This window comes from Peromyscus maniculatus, chromosome 4 (genome assembly GCF_049852395.1).
Source record: "Peromyscus maniculatus bairdii isolate BWxNUB_F1_BW_parent chromosome 4, HU_Pman_BW_mat_3.1, whole genome shotgun sequence".
Taxonomy (NCBI): domain Eukaryota; kingdom Metazoa; phylum Chordata; class Mammalia; order Rodentia; family Cricetidae; genus Peromyscus; species Peromyscus maniculatus.
Genome location: NC_134855.1, coordinates 13,513,302 through 13,535,968, shown reverse-complemented (window position 1 = coordinate 13,535,968; position 22,667 = coordinate 13,513,302). Strand labels below are relative to the sequence as shown.

At 48.5% G+C, this 22,667-nt stretch overlaps 1 protein-coding gene across 5 annotated transcripts; it reads right to left on the bottom strand.

The window, feature by feature from the left end:
* Window positions 1–4,725: 4,725 nt before the first annotated feature.
* Window positions 4,726–18,012, bottom strand: LOC102921901 (ABO, alpha 1-3-N-acetylgalactosaminyltransferase and alpha 1-3-galactosyltransferase). Of its 5 annotated transcripts, XM_042275081.2 has the most exons (8): window positions 17,867–17,999; window positions 16,865–17,015; window positions 16,647–16,763; window positions 11,984–12,053; window positions 11,312–11,368; window positions 9,726–9,761; window positions 9,091–9,225; window positions 4,726–6,509 (listed from the first exon to the last, which is right to left on the bottom strand). In XM_042275081.2, the coding sequence occupies exons 3-8, from the start codon at window positions 16,696–16,698 to the stop codon at window positions 5,819–5,821; spliced, it is 1,041 nt and encodes a 346-aa protein (XP_042131015.2). In that variant the 5' UTR covers window positions 16,699–16,763; window positions 16,865–17,015; window positions 17,867–17,999; the 3' UTR covers window positions 4,726–5,818. The 5 variants fall into 5 exon arrangements, with proteins under 5 accessions (XP_042131015.2, XP_076425278.1, XP_042131016.2 ...); XM_076569163.1 differs by lacking the exon at window positions 16,865–17,015 and having other exon boundaries at window positions 17,867–18,012; XM_042275082.2 differs by lacking the exons at window positions 16,647–16,763; window positions 17,867–17,999 and having other exon boundaries at window positions 16,865–17,800.
* Window positions 18,013–22,667: the final 4,655 nt, after the last annotated feature.

Sequence of the window (22,667 nt, the reverse complement as noted above, 5' to 3'; positions counted from 1 at the left end):
CAAAGCAGAATGTTCTACCACACAGAGTGAGCAAGCACACCAGGCAGGAAGTTCACTTGTTTTGTGGTAACACGGGTCATGACTGTGACTTATCCCATTGGTGGAAACTGGACCTCAGAATGTGAAGTAATTGGCTAATTCATAATTGCTGAGAAAAGGAAGAATGTGATAGGAAGTCTCAGAAGTGTCCAAAGCTTGGCAGATAGCACTTACATGGGGTGTCAAGATGGGAGAGGTTTATGGAATATTGGATATTGGTGGCTTATCCACATTTAATAGAAGAAAACAAATTTCTTGCTGAGTGTGGTGATAGGCAGAGGGAGGCGGATCTCTGAGTTCCAGGCCATCCAGGTCTAGTAGCAAATTACAGGCCATCTAGGGATACATAGGAATCCTGTCACTGCTGTGAAATAATCCTTTTGTACACTGTAAAGATTTGTCGCTGTGATTGGCTTAATAAAGAAGCTGACTGGCCAATAGCTGAACATGATAAAGTTAGGCAGGAAAGTCAAATTGAGAATGTTGGGAAGGAGAAGGACAGGGTCAGGAGTCACCAGCCAAACACAGAGGGAGCAGGAGATGAATATGCCATGCTAATAAAGGTACCGCCACTTAATAAATGGCGAGCATAAATGAGGAATATGGTTTAACTTAAAATGTAAGAGCTAGTTAATAATAAGCCTGAGCATTTACAATTAAGATTAAGCCTATGTGTTGGTTATTTGGGAAGAAGCTGCCAAAATACAGGAAAAACTCCACCTATATGTCACAGAAAAAAGAAAAAAAAAACCAACAAGATCCTTACAATGTGAGAAATGGAAACCAGCCAAGGACACAAAAGACTTCAGGGCTTAGAAACTGTTCTAGAACAAGATAAATGAGGTCTTAAGAAAATTAAGAACATCAGAGCTAGGTGTGGTGACATGCCTGTAATCTCAGCACTCTGGAGGTAGATGCAGGAGGATGAGGAGTTCAAGGCCATCCTTGGTCACACAGTAAGGATGAAACCAGCTTGAGCTACTAAAGATTCTGCATCAATAAAAATAATAATAATAATAAAAAAAACAAGTAACACCAGCTGCGATACTTGGGAGAGCAGGCCCTGCCCCTCGCCTAGGTAACACAATAGAGTCAACCTTGTTGGCAGAGGTGTGGGTGAGCCAGCCCCAAAGTTGTAAGTGTGGGAGAGCTGTCCCCACTACTTGTCTGTCATGTGGTGGTGTGGGAGGGTGAGAGATGCCCACTATTACCCATCACCCTTTACCACCTACAGATGAGAGAGGGCTGACCCCCCTTACCAGCTGCAGCACTCAGGAAACAGGCCCTGCCCCTCACCTAGGCAGCACAGCAGAGCTTCCCGGTGGTCAAAGGTGAGGGTGACCTCGCCCCAATCTTATGAGCAAAGGAGAGCTGTCCCCATTACTCATCAGACATGTGGTAGCATGGGCGAAGGAGAGATACCTTCCCACACACACACCTACCACCCATCAATGCCTGAGACAGGTGGAGGAGCTGACCCTGAGGTCATAAGAGCAGGAGGGTTGTCCTACCCCTCATCAGCTGTACCTTACTTGGGCAACACAATAGAGCTGGCCCTAATGGTGTGGGTATGGGAGAGCCAACCCTGAGAGTGTGAAAGCAGAAAACTGGCCCCACTCTTCACTCATTTTTGCAGGAAGTGAATTAGCTGGGGCAATGCTGAAGAGTTCACCCTAGTGGTGAGGACAGGGGAGAACTGGCTGGTGGACCAACTGGTCTGGTTCCGGTGCAGCAGACTAGGCCTGGAACCAGAACTTGGCCCACCCCAACATCCACCCCATCTGTATCAGAAAATGCAAAGATCTCCCATGCCCTTGGATAGGTAGGCTCAACATAGTAAAAATGGCAATCTTACCAAAAGCAATCTACAGATTCAATGCAATCCCCATCAAAATCCCAACATGATTCTTCACAGACCTTGAAAGAACAATACTCAACTTCATATGGAAAAACAAAAACCCAGGATAGCACAAACTCCAGTATAATAAAGGAACTTCTGGAGGCATCACCATCGCTGACTTCAAATTCTACTATAGAGATATAAAAATAAAAAAACAGCTTGGTATTGGCATAAAAACAGACACATGGATCAATGGAGTCAAATTGAAGAGCCTGACATTAATCAGCACACCTATGAACACCTGATTTTTTACCAAGAAGTCATAACTGTACAATGGAAAAAGGAAATGATCTTCAACAAATGGTGCTGGCATAACTGGATGTCAACACGTAGAAGAATACAAATAGATCCATATCTGTTGCCATGCATAAAATTTAAATCCGTGTGGATCTAAGACCTCAACACAAATCCAGTTATACTGAACCTGATAGAAGAGAAAGTAGGAAGTAGCCTTGAACACACTGGCACAGAAGACTCCTTCCTAAATATAACACCAGTAGCACAGACACTAGAGTAATAATTAATAAATGGAACCTCCTGAAACTAAGAAGCTTTTGTGGTGCAAAGGACACAGTAAATAAGACAAAAATGGCAGCCTATAGAATAGGAAAAGATCTTCACCAACCCCATATCTGACAGAGGTCTGATCTCCAAAATACATAAAGACCTCAAGAAACTAGACAGCAAAATATCAAATAATCCAATTTAAAAAATGGGGTACAGATCCACACAGAGAATTCTCAACAGAAGAATCTCAAATGGCCAAAAGACATTTGAGGAATCACTCAACATCCTTAGCCATCAGGGAAATGCAAATCAAAATGACTTTGAAATACCATCTTACACCTGTCAGAATGGCTATGATCAAAAACACTGATGACAGCCTATGCTGGAAAGGATGTGGAGTAAGAGGAACACTCCTCCACTGCTGGTGGGAGTGCAAACTTGTACAGCCACTTTGGAAATCAATATGATGGTTTCTCAGAAAATTGGAAATCAGTCTACCTCAAGACCCAGCAATATCACTCTTAGACATATACCCAAAGGATGATTAATTATACTACAAGGACACTTGCTCAACTGTGTTCATAGCAGGATTATGTGTAACAGCCAAAACCTGGAAACAACCTAGGTGTCCCTCAACCAAAGAAAGGATAAAGTAAATGTGGTACATTTACACAGTGGAGTATTACTCAGCTATAAAAAATAATGACATCATGAAATGTGTAGGCAAATGGATGGAACTAGAAAAAAATGATCCTGAACGAGGTAACCCAGACCCAGAAAGACAAACACTGTATGTACTCACTCATAAGTGGATATTAGATGTAAAACAAAGGATAGCCAGGTTACAATCCATAATTCCAGAGAAACTAGGTAACAAGGAGGACCCTAAGAGGGACATACATGGATCCACTTAGGAAGAGGAAATAGATCAGATCTCCTGAGTAAACTGGGAGAGGGGGAAGAGGGAAGGGGGTGGGTGATGAGAACATGAGGGAATGGGATGGTCGAGTAGGGGGAGAGGTGAAGAAGGAGAGCAATGAAAGAAGTATCTTGATAGAGGGAGCCATTATGGAATTAGGGAGAAACCTGGTACTAGAGAAATTCCCAGGAATCTACAAGGATGATCCCAGCTGAGACTCCAAGCAATAGAGGAGAGGGTGCCTGAACTTGCCTTCCCCTGTAATCAGATTGGTGAATACCCTAACTGTCATCATAGAGCCTTCATCCAGTGACTGATGTAAGCAGATGCAGAGATGTACAGCTAGGCACTGGGCAGAGCACCTGGAGTCCAGCCAAAGAGTGGGGGAAGGGATTATATGAGCAGGGGGGTCAAGATCATGACGCAGAAACCCACAGAGACAGCAGATCCAAGCTATTGGGAGCTCATAAACTCTGGTTCCCTGGGGAACCTACAGGGGACCTAACTAGGCCCTCTGAATGTGAGTGACAGTTGTGTGGCTTGGTCTGTTTGTGGGGCCCCTGGCAGTGGGACCAGGATTTATCTCTGGTTCATCAGCGGGCTTTTTGAAGCCCACTCCCTATGGAGGGATACCTTGCTCAGCCTTGATGCAGCGGGGAGGGGCTTGGGCCTGACTCAACTTGATATGCCAGACTTTGTTGACTCCCCACAGGAGGCCTTACTCTCTCTGAGGAGTGGATGAGTGTGGGGTAGGGAGGAGGTGGGGGAGCAGGAGAAAGGGGGGGAGGGGGAACTGTGGTTGATATGAAATGAAAAAAAAATTTTTAAAAAAAGGAGACCTTGAATTCACAACAAAGGCAAGATACCCAAAAAATAATAATAATAATCCACCCTATCTATGATCTGCTGGAACACTAGAAGGGACCTTACACAAGGCAACGGCGGGATATCCAAGAGGAGTCTCAGTGAACGCCCGGCATCAATAGTGTAATAGAAACCAGAGGCCTTGAACCAGACCAAACACTCTGCAATGAACACTTGTAAGTAAAAATACATGGATGAAGGGGTTTACTGCGTGACTCACTGTGTCACGCTACAGATTCTATGACAAGATTTTTAATTTTTTCTCTTTTTCCCCCTTTTTTCTCTTAGCTTTTGTTTTATTTGGGGATGGGGTATAGGAGCAGAAGGTGGATGAGAAGGGATTGGGAAATGAATGGGATCAAGATACACCTTGTAAAAGATGCACAGAATAAATAAAAAGAAAGAAAAACGCAAATAAAAAGTAACAATAACCCCCACTACCACCCCAAAAAAATGTAAAATTTGATGTTGGCAACAGAATTTGATCACAACAATGTAAAAGGGGGCGGGGGAGTAACCATCTCTTTATTATTGGAAATTTCAAATGGAAACCAGAGTATAAAAATAATGTAGTGGACCTAACACTCTGCAAGTTCAGTCATGTGTCTCTGAGAGCCCGGACCAGTGGTAGCATATCTGACTAGCACCCATGAGGCCCTGGGTTCAATCCCAAGTACCTCAAAAACAGAAAAAGAGGGCTGGAGAAATGGATAAGTGTTTAAGAACACTGGCTGCTCTTCCAGAGGTCCTGAGATCAATTCCTAGCAATCACATGAGGGCTCATAACCATCTATAATGGGATCTGATGCCCTCTTCTGGCATGTAGGCATACATGCAGACAACACTCAGATCTTAAAAAAAAATGCATACATAAATAAAATTACTAAAAAATTTAAAAGATGCCGGGCGTTGGTGGCGCACGCCTTTAATCCCAGCACTCGGGAGGCAGAGCCAGGCGGATCTCTGTGAGTTCGAGGCCAGCCTTGGCTACCAAGTGAGCTCCAGGAAAGGTGCAAAGCTATACAGAGAAACCCTGTCTCGAAAAACCAAAAAAAAAAAAAAAAAAAAAAAAAAAATTAAAAGAAAATTAAAAACTTCCTATATTGCCTAGAAATACTTATTCCCAGGATGGATAACTAGTTATTCCCAAATGAACCAAAAATGAGCAAAGGTCACAGGGTGCTGGTCTGCCAGCTGGACTGAACAGGAGCTAAGCACCTCTGCAGCCTGCAGGCTGTGACTCTCCCTGCCCTCCTGCCTATTCCTAAGGGCACTGGCCATCTGTCATGCCTCCAGCAGAGGAAGCCACATGCCTGTGTGAGGATGCTCAGGCCCTCAGGAAACTGCACGACAGAGTTTCCCCATGTTCTGGAGGCTCTGGCTACCACCTCACTGAATAGAAGGAGCATAGGGACACAGTGGGAGCTGGAGGTGGCTGGCACTCCAGGGGCTCAGTGTGTGGTGAGCCAAAGGGGTTGGTACCAGGGCTGCTGGAAGGTGACACTTCACCAATGTCTCTGAAATCCATCCAGTTCCACACAGCCTGGAGTGCCCTTGGAATAGGTCTGGCCTCCCCAACAGGAATTCAGCTATCGGTTCCTGATTGCCTGATGGTTCTTGGGCACAGCCACATATCTCAGCTTCTTCATGATGGACGGCCAGCCCAGCAGCTGCTGGTCCCACATGTACTCTGGGGACAGCACCTTTGTAGGCTTGTGGTATAGCAGGTACTTGTTCAGATGGCTCTCATCATGCCACACAGCCTCAATGCCATTGGCCTTGTCCTGCACCATAGCCTCATGACAGGCCTTGGTGAGATGGTGCACCTCCAACACTGACCCCCCAAAGAAGGCTCCCATGTAGTAAAAGTCACCCTTATCCCAGGGGATGTAGGCCTCGGACTGTGGTCTCCGCTCATAGGTAAAGGCCTCTCGGCTGCTACTGTAGAAACCAGGATGCAGGGTACCAAAGAGTGTTGAGAGAATCTCCACACCCACGTGGTCACTGAACTTCATGTCCACATCTGCACACACCAAGTAATCCACCTCATGCAGAAAGCGTCGCTCTGAGAAGTGGCTGATCATCTCCATCCTGTGCATGGACACATCCTGCCAGCGGGTGTAGTTGCGCACAGTTAGCACCACCAGATTCCGTCCTGCACCCAGGGGCACCTGCGGCACGTCAGCTGGACGGTCAGTGAAGACATAATAGGTGACCTTGTGTCCCACCATGAAGTGCTGCTCTGCCGTCTCCAGGAACAGCTTCAGGAACACCACATACCTGTGAGGGAGGACAAAGGGGTATGGAGAGCCTTACTTAGTGCAGCTCGGTCAAGACTTGCCAGGGCAGGCCCAGGCTGCAGAATCCATGGCTACCTGGAGGCTTGAAGTGGCAGCATCCCCACTGCACGGCTGTGCTGACCAGTCTGCAGGCTGTACCTCACCTCAACCTCCTTTGCTGCAGAAGGGTGCAACATCAGCACCACATCTTAGCAAGGAACACTGAGGTAGAGTGTGGTGGTATTGTGTTCCCCAAAATATTGTGTACTCTAATAAATTTATCTGGGGTCAGAGAACAGACAGCCACTAGATACAAAAGCTAGAAAATGGTGGCACTCACACCTTTAATCCTAGCATTCCAGAGATAGAAATCCCTATGGATCTCTGTGAGTTCAAGGCCACATTGGAAATAGCCAAGCATGGTGACACGCCTTTAATCCCAGAAAGCCAGCCTTTAATCCCAGGGAGTGGTGGTAGAAAGCAAAAAGATATATAAGGCGTGAGGACCAGAAACTAGAAGATTTTGGCTGGTTGAGCATTTGGCCTGGTTAAGCTTTTAGGCTATGGAGCAACACAGTACAGCTGAGATTCATTCTGGATGAGGACACAGAAGCTTCCAGTCTGAGGAAACAGGACCAGCTGAGGAACTGGCGAGGTGAGATAGCTGTGGCTTGTTCTGTCTCTCTGATCTACCAGCATGGACCCCAATAACTGGCCTCGGGTTTGATTTTATTAATAAGAACTTTTAAGATTCCTTCTACAGTAGAGGCCTGGAAGGTTTCAGCCAGGCAGCAGGGCTGACTCCAGACCTGGAGTTCCAGGCAGATGCCCTGCAGGTATCTCTTGTCTTGGTAGTCCTCTCAGCAGGCCACCTCTCCATGTGTCTGTAACCTTCCCCCCAATAATGACAGCTCCATCCCAAGACATTCCACACCTCACACCCTTGAATTGTCCTGGGCAGAGCCTGTGCTCACAGGGCCCCACTTGCTAAACCCTGGTGGAACTGGATGGATCTGTAAGGGCAGATCTGGGACCTGCACCCCTCCTTTGTGGCATTCTCCAGGGCCCTGTCTCAGGAAAGGTAGGGGTCTCCAAATCCCAGACCTTCCTCATCAGAGGCTGGAAGGTGCCTGTAGACAAGGCACTCAGTAACTCATTTATGTCCCTAAGTGTCATCCCACATTCACTCCACTAGAGCAAGAATCAGTCTCACAGAGCAGGCAGGGAAAGGGAGACAGGTACCCTAGAAAGAAGGGCAAACCTAAGCCAAATCCTCAGGTCCCAGGGCAAAAGGCTTCTACCCCAGGTTCTATGTCATCTCCCAGTCCAAGAAGTTTTTACCTGCTTCAGATGGCTGCTGCTTCTCCCTTGATGACCCCCAGGGCCATGTGTCCCCACCGTGGGAACAGGGATGCCCATCACCTGGCAAGTGTGCCAAGCCCTCTCCACCTCAGTGTCAGAAACAGGCTGCTTTCCCATGGGTATCTCACCTAATTCCCTCAGAGGCCTTCTTCCCACAGACAGAGCACCTACCCACACCTGGCAGGGCTCTTGCTCATGTACCCAGCAGCACCCAGACAAGGTAGTTTTTGTGTCCTGTTACTGTGAAGTCCTTTGTCCACAGGAGCTGCAGGCATTCTCAAGGTGCCTGAGATCCCTCCAGCTGAGCCCCAAACCTCTCTCAAGTCTGATTGGTACAAAGGACTCAGAGCTATCCTTGGATTTCACGCAGCACTGCAGGGAAGGACAAAGCCCCCCCCCCCCCCCACTTCTCATATGCAGGCAGCACAAATCTCTCAGCCCTCCACAGGCTTCCACACTGTAGTACCACCCTGTCCTGCTCCCCACAGGCTTCCACAGGGCAAGTTTCTGGTCTGTGGCCCAAAGTCAGCCTGACCCAGAGTCTCAGGGCTTCACAGGTCACCACCCCCAGGGCTGAGGTTAAAGGTTTCACCCAACCCTTGCTGTCCACCTTGCCCTGCATCTGAGGACACATGGGTGGTCGCAGCTCTGCTGACATCCTGTTACTTGCTGCCAGCCCTGGGGATGAGGACACCCACCTAAAGTGTGTGCTGAGGGATGCAAGTGTCACCTGGCTGAGAGCACAGAGGAAGAGGCAGCAGGTCTGGGGCTGTGGAAGGAGGCAGAGCTGGGTTCACTCACCTGTGAGCCCACCAGAGATAGAGATGGTGGCAGAGTGAACCAACCCCACCCCTACTGCATCCAGCTTGACAACTGTGTGTACGCACATATGTGCATGTATGTGCATGCCCATTGCATGTAGCCATGTTTACCTGCCTGTATGCCTGTGTGGAGGCCAGAAGTTGATTTTGGGTGTCTTCTTCTGTCATTCATCTGTGTTGTTCTTTGAACTGGATCGCTTCTCTGACTCTGAAGCTCACTGTTTGGCTATGCTGCCCAGAAAGCTGCCTGATCCACTTGTGTCTCCCCTCCACCCACAGTGCTGGGATGACAGGGCATGCCCCCATGCACAGCCTTTACATGGGTGTTAGGGATCAAACTCAGGTCCTCTGAAGCAAGTGCTTTACCCACTAGCCGTCTCTCCAGCACCCACTGCTTACTTTTTGATGGCAAACACCGTCAGTCCAACTGTGGTGTTGCGAAGCCTGAACTGCTCATTCAGTATGTCGATGTTGAAGGTCCCCTCCCAGATGATGGGAGCCAGCCAAGGGGTCAGGACAAGAACATCTTTCCGACTACATGGGGACAAAGCCACAGTCAACAAGTGACCAAACATGCCTGCAGGAACCCTTCTCAGATTCCACACCCTCAGCTGCCCTAGGGCTGCCCACCCTCCCCAGTGGGGCCTGGCCAATCAGCAGCAGCTCTCACTGACTACGCCCACCCCACTCCACCAAGCATTAAAACAACTGAGTTATTACAGCCACTGCAGCCACCACATCTCTGCAAACTGATGACAGAGACAGGAAACAAGGAGCAGATCCCAGATGGGAAATGACAGACAGGAGATGCTCCGGGCTCCAGACCTGAGTCAGACAACCCTCGGACTCTGACAGGGTTGTGAAGTGAGGGCAACGAGAATCATAATCAGGTCTTTGGTTTTTTCTGGGTTTGGTTTCTCCAGTGCTGGAGACCGGCCCAGCTCTCAGGTATGCTGCTGAACTGTCCCCACTGCAAGCAAACCCTCCTTTAGTGCCTTTACGGCACTTCCCATGCACTGACCAAATCTACTCACCTGGGTGTTAGCACCTGTGGCTGGGCATAGGCCATCCTGCAAAAAGACAACACCAGAACTCAAGGTGACAGGAAGGTCCCTGGAATGCATGTCACTGGCAGCTCTGCACCAGGCAAACAGACCTGCATGAGCAGTGGCAACCAAGCCACTGTGTACGTCCATGACCCTGGGAGCAGAGAATGGACCAAAGCAGGAGATAACAGTCTCACTTGACATAAGGTAGGGAGAGGAAATCATGACACCCCTCCCCTTACTTAAGGCTGGGAAATCTAAGGACTACTTTAATTCACAAGCCAGATGAGACTGAACATGTCTGTCCCTGGTAGATGCCAACCATCTGACCTGGGCCTGCAGCCTGCCTTGGTTTTCTCCTTAGCTGGTGGCACAGAGTCCTGGCTCTCTGTCTCGGTCATTGACCAGTCCCAACATCAGTGTGAAGTTCCCTCCAGAGGTCAGGCCCCAAGGGACAAGAGCCACTTCTGTTATAAGCTGCGTTCTAAGACGGCCTGGGGAGCAGAGAGCAGGGCTGGAGAGACGCTCAGCGGCCAGAGCACTGGCTACTCTTGCAGAGCAACGGGATTCCGTTCCCAGCACCCGCATGGAGACCCACAACTGTCTGGAACTCCAGTTTCAGGGGACCTGAGGGCCTTTTGTGGACTCTCTGGGCACAGGCATGTATGTGGTACACAGACATACATGCAGGCAAAACACTCATACACATAAAGCCAGGGAGCTCTGGAGAGTCATCAAAGGTGTGACTGCCTCCCAACACAAGTGGGGGGGGGGGGGGCAGAGTGCTCTGCAGCAGTGGAAAACCGACACAAGAGGGAACTGAACAAAGAGCAGGTTGGGGCAGTGTAGTCCAGTGGGAAGCACAGCATAGACAAAGATCAAGGCCAGTCCTACTCAAGGACATGCATGGCTGTTCAGGAATACAGAGGAGCAGGCTGCTGGGGAGGGTCAGCTGGCAGGATCTGATTTCAGAAAGCCCACTACCTTCTGTGCTGAAGGATCATTAGCTACTGTAAGGAAAAAAGGGCTGAGACAGATGAACAGGCGTGTGGCTGATGCAAGGCCGCAGCAGGTCCAGGAACCAGAGCAAAGCCAAGAGATGCCTCCCCAAAAGGCAGACTGACAGGATCTGGGACTGCGGGGGTGGAGGGACCTCCAACTTGATCTCTGGGTAGAAGACAAAAAACATAGCACTCAGCAGGCTGCTGGGGAGGTGGGTGGGGAATAGAAGCTGTTCTTGGGGTTGCCCAGGCGGGTACAAAAGGGAGGATGAGGCCAAAGACAGGAAAGACAACAGTGCTCCCTCCCCCAATACATTCTCCCTTTAGAGACAGCAGGGGGCAGCCTAGAGAAGGACTGGACCCATCCATGTAGAGGTACAGTCAGAGGCCACAAGGCAGAAGGCAGCAGAAAGTTCATCCAGCCAGTAACCGATTCTCACATGTGTATGACATACACACATATCACACACACACACACACACACACACACACACACACACACACACACAAACACAACACACAAAAACACAACACACACACACAACACACAACATACATTTTATACCCACTCACCTAGTCACAGATTCTGAGTCTCCCAGTTCCTGGCTTCTGTGGCTCGGGAACCCATAGCTGCAGGAAGGACATGCACAGAGGCAGCTGTTCAGGACACAGACCTGAGACTGGCTGTCTGTCCCTCCCTCCAAAATGCACCACTGTACCCAGTGAGCACAGACTTTCCCAGTGGGGATGCAGGGCCAGGTGACAGGACTAAGCAAGCTCACCCTGCTGGAAGAAGAGGTGGCAAGAAGGGCCCTGGGGACAAGGCCTGCATCTGGACACCTGAAGCAGCTGCAGACAGCCCCAAGACCGCATCAGGGGCTCCTGCCTGGCTGTGTCTGCAGAAGCCTCGGTAGACATGGCAGTGTCTTTACTCTGTGAGTGTTCACAGACCGTCTGCATCTAGAGAGGGCTGCAGTCCAGGCGCCAGGCCTGCCTTCCTCTCCTTCTCCAGGTCCACCCTCACAGCTAGGGCCATATGACTGGGCATCCAGCCCCATTTGTGGAATCAGAGAGGGACATCTGTCCTGCAACCAAGCCTGCCCTATGGGGACAAGCAAAAGCTGGACATGCCACTGTGTGAGTGGCCAAGAGCATCCTCGTCACTGCCGTGGTAGTGGGGATACCCACAGCTCAGGGTCCCCATCAGGGTCTCAGGAGCTGTTCCTCACCAGCCTGTATTCTTACCCAAAGAAGACCAAGGCAACCACTATGAGGGGAAGGATTCCAAAGTGAAGTGAGTAGCATTTTGGTCTTCCTGAAAAACAGCAGCACAGGATCCAGTTACTCACCCCCTTCCTGGACCTGACTCCCCTCCAGGCCTCTCCTGAGACTCAGAGGTCATCCTGAGCACCACAGCCACCACCCTGCCCTATCTCAGGCAGCCCCAATCCCAGCTGGAGTGCCAGCCCCGCTGAGCACTCAGAAGGTAAAGAAGGTTGTTCACTTCCTGCTCAGGACTCCAGCTGCTCCCTTGGCCCTCAAGGTCCCTTGGGCCCCCAAGTCCTCAGGCCACTGAGCACCCCTTCCTGTGGTAAACTGAGATGAACCAAAGCGAATACTTCAGGGTCACTGCTCCCTCTGGCCCCTGTATGCTCACCCCACAGGGACAGCAATTGGTCTGTGCTAGTGACATTTTCTCATGCTGGGGTTGAATCCCAGGGCTGATGAGTGTTAGGGAAGTGCTCCACCACTGGACTATGCCCCTAATGCCTCAGGTGATTTTCATGTCTCTAGAAGTTGTGTGTTCTCATAATCAAGTTCAAATAGTCCTAAAGACACGTATGTAAATAGACTCATGTGTCGGCTCTGGAGAAAGAGCTCAGTGGGTAAGGCTTTTGTCACAGCCACACAAGCATGAGGTCCTCAGTTCAGATCCCCAGAGCCCATGTAAATCCAGACATGTGAAATCCCAGCACTCCTGTGAGGAGATGGGAAGGGGAGACAGGGGTCCCTGGAAGCTCACGGGCCAGCTAGCCTGCACACAGGGAGGAACAACAGAGAGACCCTGTCTCAAACAAGGTGAAAGGCAAGGACTGACACCACGGTTGTCCTCTGACCTCACATGCACACCCACACTCACACGCTGTGCTCCTAAAGGTTTATATCCAGAAAGGCTTACCTCTCCCTGCCCCAGTCCGTTACTTTCCCCTCTGGACCACTTGATCTGGGACTCTGTTTACTTTATTTATTTAATTAATTGTATGTGTTTATCTTAGTTTTTATTTCTTGGGTTGGTTTGCTTGTTTGTTTATTTGTTTGTTGAGACAGTGTTTCTCTGTGTAGTCCTGGCTGTCCTGGAATTGCTCTATAGACCAGGCTGGCCTCAAACTCACAAGAGATTCACCTGCCTCTGCCTCCTGAGTGCTGAGATTAAGGGCATGCGCCACCAACAACCCTAAAAACTTATTATGAGGTATAATTTATATCTAATAAAATATTTCCATTTTAGATATTGTTTGCTAATCTCTAAACAAGGAACCCCCCTTGCTGTGTATACCCCCACATTCCCCTCCTCATCTACATTGGAGCCAGGAGGCACTTGTGCCCTCAGCCTGGCTGTTTATATAACACGATGCTGTCAAGAGTCACCACGGGGTCATGAGTGGATTTTATTTTTTATTGCTTTTTTTTAAATGCCCCAATAGTTCCAGCCATTTAAGAAAATACATCTTCCCGTCACATCATTCTAGCATTCATCAGAAATTACGTGGTGGGAGCTGGAAAGATTGCTCAGGAATTAAGCACACTTGCTGCACAGTCATGAGGACCTGAGTTGGGATCCCAGTGTCCATGTAACACAACAGGCATCCAGGAGTGAAAGTCTGTGACCAGGACTCTTGAGTGAGCGTCGTGGTGGTGGTGGTGGTGGTGGTGGTGGTGGTGGTGGTGGTGGTGGTGGTGGCGGCGGTGGTGGTGGATCAAAGAGCCTTGCTGACCTCCAGTCTGACTGAGGAAACTGAGCCTCCGGTTCAAAGAGAGACCTTACCTCAAGGGAACAGGTAAAGAGTGATAAAGGAGAATGCCTGCCTGGTGCCTTCTTCTGGCCTCTGTACTCACACTCCTGGGTGTTCGTGTGTGTGTGTGTGTGTGTGTGTGTGTGTGTGTGTGTGTGTGTGTGTGTGTGTGTTTACAAACACTGGCTCAAAGTCCCAGCCTGGATAGTTAGTGGCGGCTCATGAGGCCCCCCTTCTATCTAAGGAGCTGTTGGTAACTCCCAGCTGCTGGGGAGGGAAGAGTCCGTTTTCTTCAGGAATGCAGCCTCTGAGAAGCTACTCATGCTCCAGTAGATGCCCCACACCCAAGCACATGCAGGTGGCAGTAAGTGCAATCAGTGGGTTAAAAAAAAAAATCACAAGAAGTTGTGGGGAAAATGTGTGGTGAGGAACAGAGGAGGAATATAGGGTAGATTTGATCAAAACATATCTATGCATATATGAAATACTCAAACAATAAAAATAAATCTAAAAAAAAGGAAAAATATTTTCACTCAAGCTGGAGAGACAGCTCAGCAGTTCAGAGGACACACTGCACTTGCACAGGACCCAAGTTCAATTCTCAACACTCACATTAGGTGGCTTACAACCTCCTGTAATTTGCACTCTAAGAGGGCCTGCTGATATCTCTGGCTTCCACAAGAACTTGTTCACATACCTACACACAGACATACTCATTCACATAATTTTTTTTTTTTTTTTTTTTTTTTTTGGTTTTTCGAGACAGGGTTTCTCTGTATAGCTTTGCGCCTTTTCCTGGAACTCACTTGGTAGCCCAGGCTGGCCTCGAACTCACAGAGATCCGCCTGCCTCTGCCTCCTGAGTGCTGGGATTAAAGGCATCCGCCACCACCGCCCAGCTTTTTTTTTCCCCCCCTTTGGATCATTCACATAATTTTAAAACAGTAAAATTAAATCATTTTTTAAAAACACTTATCTAGCCAGGTGGTGGCAGCACACACTTTTAATCCCAGCACTCAGGAGACAGAGGCAGGCAGATCTCTGTAAGTTTGAGGCCAACCTGGTCTACAGGACACCCAAGGCTACACAAAGAAACCTGGCCCCAAAACAAAAACAAACAAAAAAGCCACTTAACTCCACACAAGTGGGTCCATTTCCAGCCTCTGTGACCAGTCTCTGGAGCTTTGGTTCTACCCTAAATCCACCGCACTGACACTCAACAAGGACATAGGGATGAGTTGAGACTATAGGGACATATGGCCATATTAAAATCATACCTGGGAAACTGAACTGCAGCCATTTGAATAAGAATGGCCCCTACAGGCTCATACTTGAATGCATTGTCGCCATGGAGTGGCACTACTTGAGAAAGATCACGAGGTGTGGCTTTGTTGGAGGAAGACCAGTCCCTTTTTTTTTTTTAACTTTGTTTCAAAAGCCCACGCCTAGCCCAGTCTCTCTCTCACACTCTGCCAGCCTAGCCCAGTCTCTCTCTCTCACACTCTGCCAGCTGCCTGGGCGTCAGGATGCAGCTCGCAGCATCTGTTCTAATGTTTGCTGTGTATGCCACTGTGATGATAATGGACTGCCGATAAGGCTCGGAAACTGTAAGCAAGTCCCCAGTGAAACGCTTTCTTTTATAAGAGTTGCTGTGGTCACGGTGTCTCTTCACAGCAATAGAACAGTAAGACAGAAGTTGATACTGAAAGAAAAAATCAGTACCATCTTGAGAGACGCTTCCCCCTCCCCTCCTCCAAAGGTATTTGCTGACCAGCAGTTTTAGAAGTGATCAGATGGGGCCGGGCGTTGGTGGCGCACGCCTTTAATCCCAGCACTCGGGAGGCAGAGCCAGGCGGATCTCTGTGAGTTCGAGGCCAGCCTGGGCTACCAAGTGAGCTCCAGGAAAGGCGCAAAGCTACACAGAGAAACCCTGTCTCGAAAAACCAAAAAAAAAAAAAAAAAAAAAAAAAAAAAGAAGTGATCAGAAACTGACCTTATAAGGCTGGAATAAGAAATCTATGTATCCTGGACTTGGCAAAGCAAGATATGGGGAGTAATGGACTCAAGTGACCAGACGTTGACCTTACAGAAGTGTAGGACTGCAACAATAAATCTGAATGTGTCAACAAAAGCAGGACATAGGGAATAAAAATGTATGTCTCTATAGATATCCTGAATCCTGTCAGCAAATAGTAACCTTATGCCTACCTCACCCCTAGCCCCCTCATCCAATCCCAAGCTGCATGTAAACTTTTCCTATATAAACCCCTTAAAGTGAGTGCTCGGGACCATTCTCCTCCACCCGCTGTGTCGGATGTTGGACTGCGGTCCAAGCTTGCCTGTTTTGTTACTAAGAACCTCTGTGTGTGCGCATCAGATAATGGCTCTGTGGTGGTCTTGCTTGGGGGTCTTGCGACCTGGGCACAGCAACACCAAGGAGTGGGGTCTTGCTGTGGCTTGCTGTCGACCCTGGACTAGAAAAGTGGTTGAACTCTTTAAGCCAGTAAATTATGAGGGCCCAGCTCAGGTTTCAGAGGGGAAGAATATCAATGGCCTAAGGATCCTTCTTGTGATAATTTGGCAAAGAAGTCGGCTGCTTTCTGCCCTTGTCCAAAAAATATGCCCGAGGCTAAAGTAAAGAGTTTTGGATTAATGGTGTAGAAGCGAGGATGTAAAGACAGCCTGCTCCTGACAGGGCTAATAACATTGTTGTTCTCAGTAGTCACTTAAGCAGACCTGTCATGAAAAGGAACAAGCTGGACAAAGAAAACTACAAAATGTCCAGTGTGAGAAGAAAAGGAGCACCAGAGGTGTAATGGAGCTAAGTCCAGTGCTCAAGGAGATAAAAAGTTTAATGAAAAGCCTGATGCACCTCGGGCAGAGGTGGATACTCACCCCAACTGCAGGGATCCCCTGTGTCCTCTCTTCTTCTGTTCTTAGCTCCCATTTCCCTGTGGACTCCAGAAGCTTTTCCAGGAGGCTACCTGTGACTGCGCTCCCGCCCAGGTGGGACTAGAAAAGGGAGGGGAGTGTGGAGAGGAGGCCTCAGACGCTAACCCGGCGGCGGCGTCAGAGCCCGCGCTGCTTATGGCTGTCCTGCTGAGGTCACTCACCCAACCGCAGCTTGGCCATCGATCCGCCGCACCTGCTCCCGCTCCGGCTCTCGCCGCCCACTACCGCAGCATCAGCGATCAACGCCCGCCCAAGGATGCTGGCAGGGAGGAACACGTCCGGGAACACAGACCCTCCTACTTCCCGAACTTCCTAAGGACAACAGTTCCGCGGACAGAAGCCAAGGTCACCCGCCCAAAGGCTGGGCTGGGGCCGATAAGCCCCGCCCCTCCCGGCCTGTGTCGTCCAGACCATTAGCCTGGGGCACACGCTCGACCTAGGGACAAACACGCTGGTGCCCCTCCCATTGATCCTACCCCAGAGCATCCTGAACAGTTCCTGACTAGAGACCCCCGGCCCCCTGCAAGGCCGTTAACACTAGCGACCTGTTACACCCTGCCACTCCACTTTCCAGGACTCCGATGCACCCCTCCGCGTCTCCAGCCCCATGGTCCTGTCCCAAGACCTAGGCTTTGTGCTCTGCCAGATACGATCTCTGGGCTGACACTGGACCCTGCGGGGAGGAAGGTTGAGGACCATGGTGTTCCCTCTTCTGGCTGGTGTTTCCAGGCCTGTTGGCCACCTCTTCACTGCCTCGCTTTCTGCTGACCCCGTTTTAGCAGGTGACACAGAGTCACCCAGAGCAGAAAGGAGTTTGGTTCCCCCGTATCTTGATTAGTTTTTGAATTCACGTTCCTACTCACCTGTCCTCTCTAATTCCTGTCAGCTAACTGCTTTCATCCTCCCACGGATGTTAGGCCTGGGCCCCAGGGCCTCTGTGGGCCAGAAACCCGGGGCCTTAGGACCTTGATACATCTCACTATCTCCCTTCACTTCTCTCCCCGCCACTCCTTCTCGGGCTTCCACTACCTGGTTGAGAGCTAGAGAACTGGAAACCAGCCATGCAAATCCCAAGGCTCCTCTCTCTCTCCTCCCCTCACCTGGCCTTTTAGGAAAGAGAGACCACAGTTTATGCACCAGAAGACTCAAAGCTGTGGAGATACCTGCTCTTCCCAGCCTGTGATACAGCCAACAACAGAGCACCATCAGAATCCTAGCTGTGGCAGGGTCCTGTGCTGTTGCTCCCTTTGCAGGAGGGGGGCAAGCAGGCGCAGAGTCAAGCCGCGCAGACTCCCGGGAGAATGTCCAAACAACAAGCTCAGTTTATTCAGGAAGAGGCAAGCCTTATATGCCTTCTACCCCGCATATCATGTCTCAGCTGCTGTTGCTAAGGCCCTTAGGCAGACACAAGTTGGCTCTCAGAAAGCATCTTTTTTACTTGTTTCAGCCGGCTGGCCCTCAAACCTGTTAGAGATGAGTCATCCCACACCTAGCAAGCCATTTTGTAAGTATGGACAGGATGATTTAGAGTGGGGAATTTGTCTCAGTTGGTAGAGGAGCTTTCCTAGCATACACAAAGCCAGCATTTGGTCCCAGCACTTTTCAGGTGGAGGCAGGAGAATCAAGATTTCAAGGTCACCCTTGGCTACATAGTGAGTCCAACACCAGCCTGAGATAAGAGACTCTGTCTGGGGAAGAAAGACTAATTTTAAAATTTATGTGGGGAAGCAAAAGCCCCCAGGATAGTTGACACAGTGATGAGGGATAAAGCCAGAGGACTCACACTGCCTGAGGCAGCATGGTATTTGAACGACTAGACAAATAGAGAGTGGAGCAGAACAGAGAGCCCAGAAATAGACCCACAGATATCAGTCCACTGATCTTTTGCAAGGAGTAAGGCCAGTACAGTGGAGAAAGGACAGTGCTGATAAGCTGAACACCCACATGCAAACCAAACAAGCAAGACACTGCCTAGCCTTCATAAAAGGTAATCCAGTACAGCTCACAGACTTAAATGCAAATATAATTCTTAAAGGATCACCCAGGAGGAAATGTAGACCATAAGGGTTTTGATGATGACCTTTTAGATACAACACCAAAGGCAGGGTACATGAAAAAAATGATTAAGTTACCTTTCTTTAAAATTAATTTTTTTCTGCTCTAACAAGAGCAAAGGAAAAACAAGCCATAAACTGATTGCAAAAGACATTATCTGATGAAGGACTGTTATCTAAAGTACATAAAGAATTCATAAAATCCAACCATATGAAATCAGCCAACCCTACTGTGGTGGTTAAACTTAACTGTCAACTTGATAAGCTCTAGAATCAACTAAGACACATCTCTGAGAAGACATTTCCAGAACCACGAACTGAGTGGCCAGCACCTTCCTGCAGTGGCCCCGATACAGAGGGGTCCAGAGAAGAGCCTTGTGCATGCTTTCCTTCCTTAGCTTCTTGCTGGTAAGTGTCTCTCATGGCTGCCACTGCCACAGCCACTGCCTGTTGTCAACAGCCTCATCTGAGAGAGAAACACGGGTCACTGGCTGCACTGTGGGAGTGGAAAAAACTACCTGAAACCTACCCGGACCTTCCTCAAAATATTCCTGGGCCTTTCAGAATCTTTTGCTGATTTCTCGGTTGCCTTACAAAAGCAGTTCAAAAAAAAAAAAAAAAAAAAAAAAAAAAAAAAAAAAAAAAGGTGGGTGGTTGCTCAGCCAACAAAAACAAAGTCTTTGTCCATTACAGGCAAGCACTGAGGCTAGGTAGGCCAGTTTACTTTAGATGTGGGAGACCAGGGCATCTGCAGAAGGACTTTAGGGATCCTTGGTGGCTCCCAGACAAGCTCATGGTAATTTTAACATGCCAAATTCTGCATTTGTTGGCTAATCAGTGGAGAACAAGTTTTATAAAGATGGGCAACCCCTTGCCTGTCTTCCTGTGACACCAGGAAATAACTGCAGTTATCAACAACTCCGGGGATATACCTGTTGCAGGGTAAGGACACAAAAACTACTCAGCACCACCAAAGTCCAAATCGAGAGTCTCTATTAGGCCAACCAGCAACTCCTGGGGAGAAAGGCTTCTTACAGAGCAGCCCCAAATGCATAGTACAGGGAGTCTGCAAAGACAAAGAACACAGAAAAACTACACCCTGGTTGGCAGTTGCATGGAGAAGCAAGCAAGCAGTTGAACAAGAGCCAAGAACATGCAGTTAGCTGGGGCATTTCGACCCTGAGTTTCTAGAACAGGATTGGGTGCTTTCCCACGTGACTTTTCAGAACAGGGGGTAGAAACCAAAGATGGCTTCAGCTGAGACAAGGTGGAGAAACCTTTGCCCTGTTACAATACCCAGTGGGCATCGGAGTGTTTCATCTCTCCCAGCACAACCTCAGAAGGTGCAGGATTTGACCCGTCAGCAGCTAGGAATGTGGTTCATACTATTGCAATGGGCATACAAGCAGTGCCTACAGGAATTTGGGGACCTATTTCCCCAGGTCAGTGGGATCAGGTTTGGGGGCAGGTGGTCTAAATTTGAAGGGAGTTATTGCTGCTCCTGGTGCAGTTGATGAAGATTATCCTGGAGAAATTAAGGTACTTAGGTCTTCAAGAGGACTGTTGTCTATTGACAAGAAACGCTCTATTCCTCAATTGCTATTATAATCTTATATCCCATGAACCAAAGAAGTTTCGAGTGAGGATACCAGGGGGTTGGAAATACAGGAAAATGTCATATCATGTGGTCACAGCACATTACTAGGGAACAACCTTCTTTTTTACTCTTAAATTATAAAACCTTTTCTGGTCTTATTGATACTAATGTTAATGTTACTATTATTGCTTCTATGTTTTGGCTACAAAAATGGCCTACTCTTAAACTGTCCTCCATTTTGATTGGAGGTTAGGTTCCCAACTGGGGTAAAAACAAGGAGTTCTGAGATATTAAAATAGAGAGGTCATAAAAGATATACAGAATTTATATAGCTGTTTGTGACAGGCATTCCTGTGAATATATGAGGATGAGATCTGTTGTCTCAGATGGAAGTTACGGTCTTCTTCTAGTAGAATTAAAGTACCTATGTCCCTAAAATTGGGAAAAAATAAAGATGGTTTAGTGTCACCCCTTGAGATTTTTGTTTAGAATTGGTCAATTTGGTTTAGGACATGCAAATTTATAAAAACTGTCACTGGTAATGCACCAACCTAGATGTGTGCTTTTCCTGTCATCCGGTCGACTGATTTCTCCAATTTGGGTTAATCAGTGGCCAATAAAAGGGGGAGACGGAATATCTCAAAGTATTGCTACAGTATAGTTAAAGAGCTGAAGAATAGCAAGAATTGGACGTGGGGCACAGGGAGCCCTCCAACAGTCCTTGGAATCCTCCTACTTTCACCAGACCAATGAGATCAGAAAGATGGCCATTGCCGCAGCATGTAGCATGGAGGCTTACATGCAGCCCATGCAACCAGGTTTGTGCACACCCATGGTCATTCCTACAGATTAGCCTCTTATTGTGAGAGATTTAAATGATTGCTTTTTTGGTATTCCTTCAGACTATCAGGATAAAGTTTGCCTTTCTGTACCTGTACTTAATAATAAAGAACCTGTACGGGGAGATCAGTGGAAATTTCCTCATCATCTGTGTCATGGAGAACCTGAAGCTTTGAGTCTGAAAGACCGTCCCTTCACATGCTCCTGCAGGTCATAGATGGGGTGGATGTTGGGGTGGGCCAACTCATAATCCTAGTTCTGGGCCTGAGTAGTGCAGGGTTGGTCAGCCCACCAGCTCGCCCCCCCCCCCCCTCGCCGCTGCAAACCAGAGTGAGCTCTCCAGCATCACCCTGGCTAGTTTACTGCTTGCAGCCATTAGCAAGGGGCAGGGCCACTTCTCCAGCTTTCGCACCCTCACGGTCAGCTCTCCCACACCTACACCTTCAGGGCCAGCTCTGCTGTGCCGCCCAGGTGAGAAGCAGGGCCGGCTTTCCTGAGTGCAGCTGGTAAGGCAGAGGGTCAGCTCCTTCATCTGTCACAGGCATTGTGTGAACTATTTCATGGTTGGTGGGATACTCAGTGACCAAGAAAGACAGGTCCCTGCATTACCCCCTGGTATCTCCTCAATGTCCCCAGCCTGTGTCTGTTGGCTAAAGTGGAATCTGTGGAGTAGATGATGCTCAGGGGTCTCTGGTCAAGATCGTGCTACAGCAGCTGAAGTCAAATGAGGAATCCACTGTGTCACCCAGACCCTAACCCTACACATAACCTAACTCAGAATGATCAGTGGCCTAAATACTGAAGAGAAACTATGACATTCTGGTTTGCTTTGGTGTTGTGTTCGGCATTTGTTGTTGGTATTGATCCTTGTTGATTGTTTTGTTTTGAGACAGGGTCTCACTATGTATCCCAGGCGTCTCGACCTCACTATGTAGACCATGCTGGCCTTGAACTCACAGAGATCTTCCTGTCTTCACCTCCCAAATGCTGGCTAATCTTGTCAACTTGGTTTAGAAAACCCTAATTTAGAAAAACCAAAGAAGCTAAACCTTCCAAGTACCTTCTACAAGGCTGATTAACTGATTATGAGAAGTTGGAATGTTGCTGGTCGAGAATCTAGCTACAATTTACCTTGGGGCCATTGTCGCCTTCCTTAATAGTCATTATGTGTCCACCCTGTGTCTGACCTAACATCTTTGTGACTAACAAGTAAAAGTAAAAACACAAAAAATAGATTAAATAAAACCATTCTCTCTACCAGTCAAAAGGCTAAGAATATCATCAGATAGTATCTGAGGCTTGCAGCAGAGATTTCCCCACTGTGCTTTTTTTTTTTTTTTTTTTTTTTTTCCCGAGACAGGGTTTCTCTGTGTAGCTTTGCACCTTTCCTGAAACTCACTTGGTAGTCCAGGCTGGTCTTGAACTCACAGAGATCCGCCTGGCTCTGCCTCTCAGTGCTGGGATTAAAGGCGT

Excerpts from the sequence above, each read along its gene's own strand:
- LOC102921901 (XM_076569163.1), bottom strand. The coding sequence starts at position 16,698 with ATGGGAGCTAAGAACAGAAGAAGAGAGGACACAGGGGATCCCTGCAGT. Across the intron at positions 11,369-11,983 it reads GTTGCCTTGGTCTTCTTTGG|CTATGGGTTCCCGAGCCACA; the intron begins GTAAGAATACAG and ends TCCTTCCTGCAG. Across the intron at positions 9,226-9,725 it reads CCACAGGTGCTAACACCCAG|TCGGAAAGATGTTCTTGTCC; the intron begins GTGAGTAGATTT and ends GTCCCCATGTAG.